Below are 13509 nucleotides of genomic sequence, written 5' to 3' on the forward strand. Positions count from 1 at the left end.
TTAGGTACTCAGAGTCAAGTGGTCTAGACTCTGAAAAGGTTTCATCCTTATAAGATATTAAAAAATGTTTTTACTTAATTCCTTTTTACCTTAGACCTAACTCCTCAAAATTTATATTAATTGGGTTGAGGATATAGTTCAGTAGGAGAGCGCTTGTTTAGCATACATGGATGAATTTCCAGCACTACCAAAAGAAAAAAATATATATATAAAACATCTCACATATTAGTAAGCAACATTTGATAGCACTTAGGACTTCTGAGTTGTTTTTCATTATTCTTTAAATCATAGTAGTCTTTTTTAAAAAAGTAGATTTAGAACATACATTTTTCTTCTTTAAACAAAACAACAGCATAAATACATACATTTTGTGAAGAAAAGTTTACCTTTCCTAATGGAGAGTTGAGTTTCAAAGTGTTCCCCAAAGCATCTTGTGCATCTGAATGGTGTACTTCCTTTTCAACACACTGACGCTTTCTAATCTGTAAATACAAAACCAGATGAAGTTTAACATGTTAAAATTAATTGACAGGCTAGTTGTCTCAAAGGTCAAAATACCTCTTTGGGTTTTTTCTATATTAAAAAAGAAGAATATTTCTAACTGGCAATAATCAAGTAATTTTTTAAAACACAAACAGGCACCTCATAGCACTTAAATGGAAAAGAACAGAGTAATACCTATTGAATTCTAGCCAAAATAGCTTTAATCAGTAATGTAACAATATTATAGCATTATTAAATAATCTTCCTATAAGATAATCCTACCATGTATACATCAAATAAAATATTTAAAGTTCAATCTCATATTTATTGGAAAATAAATAATTCGATATTTAAACCTCACTCTACATTGACAAGAACTCAGAATAAAATTTTAAAATGTACATAGTCATGATGTCCTACACAATAAACTACTTGATTGCTATTATTGCTATTATTTAGTAGATATTTGATAAACTAAATTGACTAAATTTCTTTTACAAATATCACTGTTTTCCTTTCAAACTGTATCCTTGCTTTTTTTCTACTTACCAAACACCTATTTAATTAAGTCAGAACAGAGTAAAAATAGATATTGATAATTCCATTCCTACCAAAGGATAAAAGAAATAAAAACCAATTAAGTCTAAGAATAAATGTTTTACAATTTACATTGTACCCTACTTCTAACATCCAACTCTATATAGTTCTAGGAGGTGGGAATCTCTATAAATTCACACTTCATTTATAATTTGCGCTTTTGCAAAAATAAAACAGCACATTCTATTTCTAAAAACAAGTTTTACTTATAGAAATATATTAACTGTAGAATGTTAAACTACGTAAGAATACAAATACTTTGATGTGGTGTGGTGTTACATGCCTATAATCCCAGCCCTCAGAAAGCTAAGAGACTGCGAAGTTCAAGGCTAGCCTGGGCTACATAGCAAGTACCAAGCCATCATACAGGACAGATGTAACCCTCCAAAAAACAGAAAAAACGAAACAAAACAAACAAATATTTTGAGCATATTTGATTAAATGATTAAAGGCTAATTAATGCTCATTATAAGTAAGTCTATTAAAATTCCAGTCTCTTACTCTGAGAAGAAAAACTTTCCTCACCTATAAAAAATATATTTTATTAAAAGTATCTGGCAATTCAGGTCTTCTAATAATTTTTAGAAATATACACGTTTTATCATGTAGTACCAATCTCAAAAACTCAGTAGAAGTAAACTTTGTCATTATACTAAAACCATCAATGCCAAAATATCCATAATGTGAATTTTATACCAAAGCTATTTTGATCAAAAATTATTAGATTAACAACAATGAAATACAGGGCCAGGGATATAGCTCAGCGGCATAAGTGCTTGCCTAGCAAGCCTGAGGTCATGAGTTCGATTCCTGGTACCAAAAAAAAAAATGGAATAGAGCCATTTAAAAAATGCAACGTGGGGCTGGGGATTTAGCTCAGCGGCAAAAGCGCCTGCCTGGCAAGCGCAAGGTCGTGGGTTCGGTTCCCGGTACCGGAGAAAAACCAAAAAAAAATAAAAAATAAAAAAAAAATAAAAAATGCAACGTTGCTATACTACCAAAATATGGCTTAAGTATTTTGCTGTCAAATACTCATATAAGAAAAGCATCATGTAATTTGGCTTTAACGATACAGTAAATAAGCAGCTATAATCACAAATTTCTTTGTAATAAGTAACTGTACAAAATGAAATTATAATAAACAACCAGTTAATTTATGGATGTGACAAGACCAAACTAATTTCCACAAGTGCCACTGAAAACTTGATTGATACTTGGCTACCATGTTGAACTATAACTAGATTATTTCAGTCAACATATTCTGTTTACCTGCTGGGCAGTTTCAAGGGGTCGAATTCTTTTCTTCTCTACTTGAAAATCACCGTTTTCTTCTCTGTATTTGGATGCCTGTTTCTTAGCAGATAACTTTGCAGCCAGTGTGTTTTTTTCAGGAGAATCTTACAAAAGAAGTAATTAAAATTGGCATAAATAAGGCAATCTTTACAAAAGAAAACTAAAACCAAGATGTGAGATTTATTTCTAAATATTTCATACCTTAACTTAAAACCTGAAATACTACACATTTAAAAAGCACTTCTTTAACATTCAGTTTACAAACACATAACAAACATTTTGAGAAAACACGCTTTGATAGAAAAATCTATTATGACTTAATAGATTCAGGTTTTTGTAGACTATTCTAAATAACATGGTCTAAGAAAGAACGTAAGAGTCTCTCAAGACTTAAGACCAACATAAGGGTTGGCCCTGGGTTCAATCCCTAGCACAACAAAAGAAAAACCTGAATGAGAGGGTCATACATGCAAGAGGAAGTCTAATTCTTTTTAAAAACTGGAAATACTGAGTGCTAACAGAAATGTTGAAAGTTTTTTATATACAGGCATATCTTGAGAGATTTTCTGAGTTTATTTACAGATTGTGTCAATAAAGCAAATATTGCAATAAAATGAGTCTCCTGACTTTTCTGGTTTCTCAGTGAATACTGCACTGTAACCTACTAAGTATGCAACACCACAGTCTGAAATTTAACAATAAATTACTGCTCAAAAATTCTTTTTTTTTTTTTTCCAGTACTGGGAATCGAACCCACGACCTTGTGCTTGCCAGGAAGGCACTGTGCCGCTGAGCTAAATCCCCAGCCCCTATTGCTCAAAAATTCTAACTATCATCTGAGCTACTAGGGAAAAAAAAGGCATCAATATACTTTAATGCACAAACTTCTTCAATTGCCACAAACTTTCAATTTGCAAAAACAAATCTGCCAAGTGCAATAAAATGAGGTATGTCTATATTGGGGAAAAGCAAGATGAAGGAAGGAACACATAAATTGGTTCAACCACTTTGGAAAATGTTGGCAGTATCTACCATAGTTAAATATACAGGCTAGGCGTGGTGCTGCATGCCTGTAATCCAAGCACTCAGGCTGAGGCAGAAGACAGCTGCAAACTTGAGACCAGCCTGGGCTGCAAAGTGAGCTCAAGGCCAGCCTGAACTGCACAGTGAGACCTTTTCTCAAAAAGACAAATAAATAAATAAATATACTTATATATTCTTAGATATGTAGCTAACAGAAAATACTTATTTGCACAATAATGTTCATAATTTTATTATTAAACAAAAGTAAAACTGCCCAATTATCTTTTTTTTTTTGGTACCAGGAATCGAACTCAGGACCTTGCACTTGCCAGGCAGGCACTTGTGCCGCTGAGCTATATCCCCAGCCCCAATTATCTAATAACCATAGAACTGATCAATAAATTCTGGTATATTTATACAAGGAAACAATAAACAGAAACAAGAGGTACTAGTATATGCAACAATATGGATTAATCTCAAATACAATGTCAAGCAAAAGAAGGTAGACATAATAGTACATATACCATTTCAGTTCTATAAAGAGGCAAAATTCATATTAGTGACAGAAGAGGGTCAACATTACCTATGGAAAAAAGGGACAATGACTACAAAAGACAATAAGGGCCACTGAAGTGTTGGTAAGGTCTTGTGTTTCATACAGGAGGTGGTTACATGCATCTATTCACTTGATGAAACTCATCAAGCTATACATGTAGGATTTGGACTTTTCTATATTTAGAAGTTATATCTTATTACAGAATTTACTTACAATTCAAAAGCATCAAACACATACCGGATTTACTCTGTCTGGACTATCAACAATCCCAACTGACCACAGTTCAAAGAAAAAGTATTTTTAATATTATTTTTTAAATCTTATATTAGTTTTAATATATTTCTCTTAGTGCTATTACATTCCTGATTCTTCTTAGGTTACTGGCTTTGGAAGATCAAGCTAATTTATCAAGAATAAATGAATGAGGCTAATTTGATATTCTCTCAGCATATAAATACTATGACTTATAAAATTCTAAAAGATAATAATATTGGCTACAAATATTATTACTAAAAAATCATTTATTTTGCTTTACCTTCATCAAAAAATGTCTTAAGCCACAAAATATCTTTATATATATTAAAAGTCAAACCAAGAATTTTTAAAAGTCCAAGGATTATTGGTGACCCTGGGTGCTATTTTAAATAATTCCAGCTGGGAGCCCAGCTTGATGGCCCACATCTGTAATCCCAGCATGCTGGGACGCTGGGGTAAGGAGATCGAAAATTCAAGTCTAATCTGGGCAATTTAGTAACTCAGCAAAACCCAGTTTCAGAATGAAACAAAAAAACACATTTTTTTGGTTTGGTTTCTTTGAGACAGGGTCTCACTCTGTAGTTCAGGTTGGCGTTAAGTTCACTATGTAGCTCTAGCTGGCCTTGAACTCATGGCAATCCTCCTGCCTCAGCCTTCCAAGGCTGGGATTACAAGTGTGCATCAAAACAAAAAATTTTTAAGAAGGGCTGAGAATGTAGCTTCCTGGGCTTAATCCCTAGTACCACAGGGGAAAACAAAAAGAATTCCAGCTGTGGGGGCTGTTCAGTGGGGTGTGAAGAGGCCCTAGGTTCTATCCCTGGCTCCAAAAATAAATTAACTCCAGGCAGCACCTAGTAAGTGGTGTAGTGGATTGATAACTGGTGGTCAACTTATAACCCCCAGGTGAACTGAGTAAGTGTGGTGCTGGGTGTGGGAGGCCCACCTGGGGATTGCTGCCAGCAGCATAAGAGGTAGAACTGGAAAAGGAGGAGGAAAAGGCTGCTGGGAGCGGAGAAAGGCTGCTGGGAGCTGGTGGAAGCTGTAAGGAGCTGTTGATTCTTTTGGAAGAGCTCATCATGCTGGCTCTCCTGATGAACTTGGCTGTTTTCATCCTCATAGGAGCTCGGGACCTCGGGACCTCAGGACCTCATTGAAACTGAGAATGGCTTTGGTTCACTTTGGGGGAGCTCCGGTCCTCACTTTGAGCATCGCTTCCTGGCTCCGGAGGGGAAGATGGTGCACTACCAGTCTCCAGAAGCTTGCTGCACTGGCTTCCCTGATGGGAACTCAGCCATTTTGATCATCAGGAGGAGCTCAGAACCTCACTGTTGCTGAGGACGGCTGTGGTACCTTTCGGGAGAGCTCTGATTCTTCTGAGCATCACTTCCCGGCTCCAGTGCAGATCTCTCAGCCTGCTAGCACAGATCCTTCACCCCACTGGCACAGACTTCCTAGATTCCACCACTGACCTTTGGGCCTTCCAGAGCTGATCCATGAAACAGGCCTGCATGAGACGTTGTGGGTTCTGGGCCTCCAGATAGATTCATGGGAGGCACTGTTATGAGCTTTAGGTATTCAGCTGGACTCATGTAGGACATTTGTGGGATCCAGGCCCTTAGCTGGATTCCTGGTCTATAGTGTGTGGACTCTCTTAGGTATATCATTCTTTGGGTGACTATTATAAATCATTTTATAAAATATGTATCCTGTATTATATTGTTCCCCTTGCAAAAATAGCCCCAAACCAACACAGTTGGGATTAATTATCAACTTAGCAAGGCCCTGTCTCAAAATTTAAAGAAGTAAAATTAAAAAGGGCTGGGGATATATAACGCAGTATGAAAGTCTTGGATTTAAATCCTAGTGCCAAGTAATAATAACTATTATTATTATTAATAATAATATCATTTTTTATTATTATTATTGCCTAAAAATTAAGTCAACTACATTTATCTAAATTAGACCACATAACAGTAACAACTAAAGCTCCAATTACAGATACTAACAGAACCAGGAAAAATACAATTTACCTTGGCAAGTTGATGAAGTGCCATTCCTTTCAGGTGGTGGAGTACCAGGGCTACTGAAATGATGCGAAGTCTCTCGGCTCACATCACTGTGTGTAGGATTCTTTGAATGGCATGCACAACAACATGACAATGGTACCTCAGCTTTTTTATTTAAGCCTTCATCCACTGGCTTCCCTAAAAGTGAAAAAAGGTGGAGGCACATTTATAATACATCTAATTAAATAAGCATTCATCTTTCTCTGTAGCTAGGGTGAGCAATCACCTCAATTTACCCAGGTTTGAGATGTTTCCTAGAACGCAAGATTTTTAAGACTAAAACAGAACAGTGCTACCCCTGGCAATGTGGACAAGATGGTCAACCTATCTACAGCTTCAAAGAACAAGAGAGAAATACTCATGCTGGAAACATTTATACGAAAGTTATAATCAAGCTATATAATCCACAAAAATACAAAAAAGATTACTAATACAATAAATGCACAACTACTCAAGTACTCATTTATATAGAGATGTATTTAAAAATCAAGCTGAGGGGGCTGGGGATTTAGCTCAGCGGCAAAGCGCCTGCCTGGCAAGCACAAGGTCGTGAGTTCGGTTCCCGGTACTGGAGAAAAACCAAAAAAAAAAAAAAAATCAAGCTGGAAGACCTAAAGTATATTCTTAATGGCTAGTTCCCTAAATGAAAGACTTGAAAGTTAAATATCATAAACAGTAATGTAAATATATAAAGGTTACATTATTCCCCACATTATACTTTTATTCTAAATAGAAACATTCTAGGATGTATAATTCTATCAAAATACATTTTAAGACCAGTATTCAAGTTCAACAAAACATAATTTTGACACTTCAATATATAGAATACAATGCCTATATTATACATACACACAGTGTACAAATTCACAATTAATACATGCTATAAATGCTGAATAAGCAGGGCATGGTGGCACATGCCTGTAATGCCAGCTCTTGGGAGGTTGAGGCAGGAGGGTCGTTGCGAGTTCAAGGCCAGCCTGAACTGCATAGCGAGACCCTGTCTCAAAAAAGACCAAAAAAAAAAAAAACACCTGAATAATTTCCTTTTTAAAAATATTACTTGGCCGAGGACATAGCTCAGCAGCACAGCACCTGCCTGGCAAGCAGAAGGTGTTGAATTCAATTCCTGGTACCAAAAAATATATATACTACTGACAGTATTTACTCCTTTGTACCACACAACAAATTCTCTTTCCAGATATCTGCCATTAAAACTTTAAGTTATTAAAAAAATTTGGTAAAATTTTAAGTAACTGATAATCTCAAATTGCCCAGACCAACATTAGTAAAAATCAAAATGGACAATAAAAAGCCTATAAAATTATTTTTAACACAGTCGTATCAGCAATAGCAACATTTCCTTTTAAAAATGATTCTTTATACAGTTAACTTCAAATTCTCATACCTTTGGCCTAAACTACCATAACTAAAATGTATTTAGATGATTATAGTTCAGTTTATTTAGTTTTTCGTAAGTGTAAATATTTAGTGGTATTTGTTAGCAAATAAAGTCAAAGTAATGGAAAATAATATGAACTCATACAAACAATATTACGATAAACTTTTTTATCTAGCATCCAAAAAAGTAGAAAGAACTACAACGTTTTCTTTCTTATACATTTCCATGTTCCTATATTATGAGGAAAGACCAGATAAATATATTGGAGGACTTACTTTTAAAAAATTAGTAATTAGTATATATATTATTTAGCACAACAGTCTCAACTCTTGTTTCTCTGGGGTTTTTTTTCTCTCTGCGTACTGAGCATTGAACCCAGGGCCCTCACACTGATCTCCATCACCAGCCGGTTAGCCCTTTTCTAAAATTTTCAGACAGGGTCTTGCTATGCTGCCCAAGCTAGCTTCAAACTTGCCATCCTTCTGCCTCAGCTTCCCATGCTGCTGGGGTTACAGGTGTGTGCCACCATACCTGTAAATTGTTTACATTTTTTTTTGAGACAGAACCTTACTATGTAGTTTAGGCTGGCCTTGAATTCACTATGTAGCCCAAGCTGGCATCAAACTCGCAGTAACGCTCCTGCCTCAGCCACCCAAGTGGTGGGATTACAGGCATGCCCTGCCACACTTGGTTTACTTGCCTTTTTTTCAGGGGAGCGGGGAGAGCTGGGTTTTTGGGGGGTTATTTTTTTGTTTTTTGAGACAGGCTCTTGCTACATAGCACAGGATTTACTATGTGCTACATAGCACAGAATTTACTATGTAGCCCAGGCTGGCCTTGAATTTGTGGCAGACCTCCTGCCTCAGCCTCCTAAATGCTAGGATTATAGGCATAGGCATGCACCACCACACCCTGCTCAAGTGCATTTTTTACATATAAATTATCATCTAATTACTGTCATTAACTCTAAGCATCCAAAATTCTCAATATACTTTCTCAATCATTAAATAAAAGACTAAATTACGTTCATATTGTTTTAGGATTAATTAAACATATTTTGCTGTATGGAAACTCTTTTGGAAACATATGACATTAAAAAATCTTAAAAGACAGTATTTAAATTTGCTAGAATGTGGTTGAACTACTCATAAAAGTACTTCATTATATTTGTTCAGATTTTAACAAGCAATCTGAAGAGATCAAGCTACTACTTACCACTAAAAGACTGTTGCCATGCTAAAGCAGAACAAAGCAAGGCTAAGCTTTTTCCACTTCCAGTAGGGCTCTCCAACAGACAATGCTGCCTACTGTTCAATCCTCTGACAATCTACGGAGACAGAACCCAATTTAATAGAAAATCAATAAACATTTTACTGGGAGCTGGGGATATAGCTCAGCGGCACAGCACCTGGCTGGCAAGCGTGAGATGGTGAGTTCAATTACCAGCACAAAAAAAAAAAAAAAAATTACCTTCTTAGGTCTCTTTCCATCAGAAGTACAAACAAAATAGCAAGGAGAAGCAAGGCTGCACTCCAGGGAACAAAGCAATACCACATTAGCATTTAGCTAAATCTAGACTTTATTCCTTTACCCTTGGCCCGAAGATTATGTGGGACTTTCAAGCCTATGAAGCACAAGAGATGAAATGAAAAACGTGATTTGGGCTTTACTTATGCAATCACGTCTGTCAAACTGGAATGCACTGCCAGGTATAGCGCAGCATGCCTGTAATCCCAGCCACTCAGGAGACTGAGGCAGGAAGATGGCAAATTCAAGGCCAGGCTAGGCAACTTGGTAAAACCTTATGTTAAAATAAATAAAATAAAAAAGGGCCGGGGATGTAACTCAGAACTTCTTGGGTGGAATCCCCAAAACTGCAAAAGGAAAAGTATGGGGAAGGAAATTAATAATTTGTAGTAAAGCTAAAATTCCTACCTCCAACCAAATCCAACCACATGTACATTTTTCCTTATATAAACACAAAGAAGGGGCTGGGGATTTAGCTCAGCGGCAAAAGCGCCTGCCTGGCATGCGCAAGGTCGTGAGTTCGGTTCCTAGTACCAGAGAAAAACCAAAAAAAAAAAAAAAAACCACAAAGAAAACCATGTAAGAAAGTTCCTAACAGCATAGTTTGCTGATTGCAAAAGAATATAAATAAGCTAAACGCCTAACAATAAAAAGAACAGATAAAATTCTTCCATTCATACTATGCTGCAACGGAAATAGATAAACAATCAAAAGGACTACATTTAAAAAGATAATGTTAAGCAAAAAAAAAAAGGAGGAGGAAGGAAAGAGGGAGGGGGAAGAAGGGAAGGGGAGGAGGCGAAGAGGAGGAGGAGGAAGGAAAGGAGATGGAGAGAAGTGGGGGGAGGAAGGAAGAAGGAAGAGGGGAGGGGGAGAGGGAGAGAAGGGGAGGGGGAGAGCAAGGAAGGAAGAGCTGGAAGTGTAGCTCAGTGGCAGAACACTTGCCTAGGATGCATGAGGACCTGGGAGGGATCCCCCATTACAAAAAGAAACAAGTTTTGAGAAAGGCATAGTATCATACTACTGTACTGTTTTTACTGTTGTTCCTACTACAGATTGCCGTGCTCAGGACTGAGCCCAAGGCCTCCCACAACATGTATCTGGCAAGCACTTTACTCCTAAAGTACAGCCCTAGCCACTTTTTTTTCTTTATTTTGAGATAGGTTCTAAATTGCTTAGATTACCCTCAAACTCCTTAGGTTGCTCAGACTGCCCTCCCACCTCAGTCTCCCAAGTCACTAAAATAGTAGGCATGTGCCACTGTGCTCAGCTCTCGGCTCAACGCTTGAACATATGTAAAATAACACCCTATATTGCTTATGGCTACGTATGTAGTAAAAATATAAAAACATACTGAGAAAGAAAAAGAACAAATTCAGGACACTAATGTGATATGAGGTGAACTTGGCAAAATATTAAGATATAACAAACTGGACACTTCCTTTACTCAAATTTTTATATTAATTTTCTGTATGTTTTAAATGCAATGGCTGTCTATATCCACAGATTCCTCATTCATGGATTAAACTAACCACAAGTCAGTAATATTCAAAAAAGGAAAACTTTGTCTGCACTTAACATGTTCAGACTTCTTTCTTGTCCCTATTCTGTAAACAACAGAGTACAACAATTTACATAGCACTTCCATTGCATTAGGTATTATAAATAATCTAGAGATGATTTACAGTATATGGGGAGAAAGCAATATGAACACAGCTTATATATAAATAGTGCACTGTTTTATATAACGGACTTGGATATCTGAATTTTGATCCAAGCTGAGTTTCTGGGACTAATCCCATACAGGTACTTAGGGATGACCGCCCTTAATGGTGAGAAATATAGTACTCTGTAAAAGATAAAAAAATACTTCGTAGAAAGCAGTAATTCATTAGAGGAAAAAGAAGTTCCAAATACTTCTCAGAATCTTTTTGCATCCTAACCATAGATATGTACAGTTAACAGTAATCAATATTACTTTCTCAAAGCTTATTCTTTCAAGAGAACCCTGCAAATATTCTCAATTCATTTACTGAGAATATTAATATAGTCACATACTCAATGTACATCATGGATCATAGGTTTTTGTATCTCAATAAAGACAATTACTAAAAAGATACTTACAGAATTCATCATAGCAAGCTGTGATGGGTACGCTTTACAGGGGAAGTTAATCTTCACCCCACCAATTGTGTATACGGAACACATTGATGACATCCCACGTTCTTGTTCACTTCAGATTCCTAACTGCAATACAAACTAAAAACAATATTGAAACAAAGTCATTCAAAGAAAAGTACTTAATAGTAGGACAGAAGTCTGTAAAATGAAAACTGGCATAAACACAACAAATGGAAGCAAAAGAACTCCCCAGGGTCCGGGGATAGGCACAAGCGCCTGCCTGGCAAGCGCAAGTTAGAGAGTTCGATTCCCAGTCCAAAAAAAAAAAATAAACTCCGTAGTCCTATAAATAGATCCCAGTGGTGGAAAGCATGTCCTAGGGCCTGACAAATCTGGATTTGCATCCCTATTCTGCCATCCACCCCTTGTATAACTTTGGGCAAGCTGACTTTTCTAGACCTCAGTGTCTTCACCCATAAAATAAGGATAGTGGGAATATCTACTCTGTAAGACTGCTGCAAAGATTAAACGAAACAATGTGCAAACATGATACAGTACATGCCAGTTTCTGCGTGAACTCCTGTTAAGACCTTAGATCAAATATGATCAAGCTATAGTGTAGCTGGGTGTGGTGGCATACACCTGTAATCCCAGCACTCGGGAGGCTGAGGCAGGAGGATCGTTGCGAGTTCAAGGCCAGCGTGGGCTACAAAGTGAGCTCAAGGCCAGCCTGAACTGCACAGCGAGACCCTGTCTCACAAAGACAGGAAAAAAAAAAAAAATCAAGCTACAGAAAGGAATAGATTCCTAAAGCAACTGTCTCCATTTCCTTACCACTCTCTTTTTTCCCTATTCTGTGCATTCCTGTTTCCCTTTCCACAGTCTTGGAGTTAGAAGGAAAAGGGGGTGGGCCAGGAGTCAGCAGGTTTTAAAAGGTTCTCTGTTATGTTGCCTTTGACATGTTTTTTCCCTTCTTTGGTCTAAGATCCTATTCTGTAGTAATTCCTACTTTAAAAATTGCTGTAAGGGAGAAACTGCTTTGGGATGTAGTAGGTGCTCAGTAATTCTTACTTAACGGTGGGTGAAGTATAATGGAAAGTCGACGGGTTTTGGAGTGAGGCAAATCCAAGTTTGAATTTTACATTGTAAATCAATCTCTTGGACCTTGTTTCTTCATCTCTGGAGCTGAGATTGGACTACTTATATGACAGGGTCTCGCAAATTAACCAGGACAGAATGTGCGTAACCTAGGACCTGACTCAGAAGTGATTTACTTTCATCTTCACCTCTTCTAAACCTAGAACCCACAGATGGCATTCAGAAACTGTCACTTATTAAAAGTGTCCGTGGAACCTGGGTACACGCCTGAATTTTTCTGAAGAGAAAGTCCGCCGATTAATCTCCACATAAACATCTCCCGGGGACACCACAAAAGGGGGGAATGCTGCGCACTCGGCGACTGAGGAGTTCGTGTAGGAACGGGGAAAGGGATAAAAACCTGGGGGTGCAGACGGTTAAGGCTGCAATCCAACAGATCGTGGGGCCAATAAAGAAGCTTCACCACGGCCTGCGTGTTCCTAAGGACCCCGGGTTCGAGCCCCGCCCCGCCAGGAAACGAACAGCAAGTCTTCCGTGGGATTTCCCGTTCTAAAAGTGAGCCTCCCCGCAGGAACGCGGTGCGGCGGAGTCCAACCTCTCAAGCTGAACCAAGAACGCAAGGCCGAGCCCAGACACGAGCCAGAGGAGCCTCCATCCCCTCAAACCCGGCGCCGCCGCCCCGCCCAGAGCGCGCGCCGGCGGACTGCAGGGGGCGCCCTCGCCCGGGCTTCCCGCCCGCCGCTCCCGCCCGCCGCTGCCGCCCGCCCCGCTCGCGCTTGCCTGGCTGACGGGAAGCCGAAGCGGCACCCCGCGCTCCGACTCACGGGGAAAAAGAAACCGACTTTGAGGGCGAGGTCGTAGAGCACGAGTGCGGAGGAAAGGGCTCAAGCCTCCATCGTCTCCCTCCCGCCCCCTCAGAGCTCCGACTCGCTCCGCGAGGCCGCCGCCGGGGCCGCGCAGCTTTTCCCACCTCGCAGCTCTCAGGACGCTGAACTACGCGCACCGGACGAATTCCCGCCTCCCACCCCTAGGCTCCAAGCAGCCAATCGCCAAACGTGTTCAGACAACCAATCACGCGCCAAGGGAAGAAG

General features: G+C 38.6%; 1 protein-coding gene across 1 annotated transcript in view; it reads right to left on the minus strand.

Annotated features, from left to right (window-relative positions):
* The window catches only part of Brip1 (BRCA1 interacting protein C-terminal helicase 1), a 114777-nt gene extending 101343 nt beyond the window's left edge, over nucleotides 1–13434 (minus strand). Inside the window, 6 exon segments of the mRNA XM_013519414.1 lie at nucleotides 387–482; nucleotides 2350–2477; nucleotides 6238–6411; nucleotides 8888–8999; nucleotides 11324–11458; nucleotides 13389–13434. Of these exon segments, the coding sequence (XP_013374868.1) occupies nucleotides 387–482; nucleotides 2350–2477; nucleotides 6238–6411; nucleotides 8888–8999; nucleotides 11324–11416 (603 nt within the window). The 5' untranslated portion in view covers nucleotides 11417–11458; nucleotides 13389–13434.
* Between the last annotated feature and the right edge of the window lie 75 nt (nucleotides 13435–13509).

Source organism: Chinchilla lanigera, unplaced genomic scaffold (assembly GCF_000276665.1).
Source record: "Chinchilla lanigera isolate Chin_1 unplaced genomic scaffold, ChiLan1.0 scaffold00050, whole genome shotgun sequence".
Taxonomy (NCBI): Eukaryota; Metazoa; Chordata; class Mammalia; order Rodentia; family Chinchillidae; genus Chinchilla; species Chinchilla lanigera.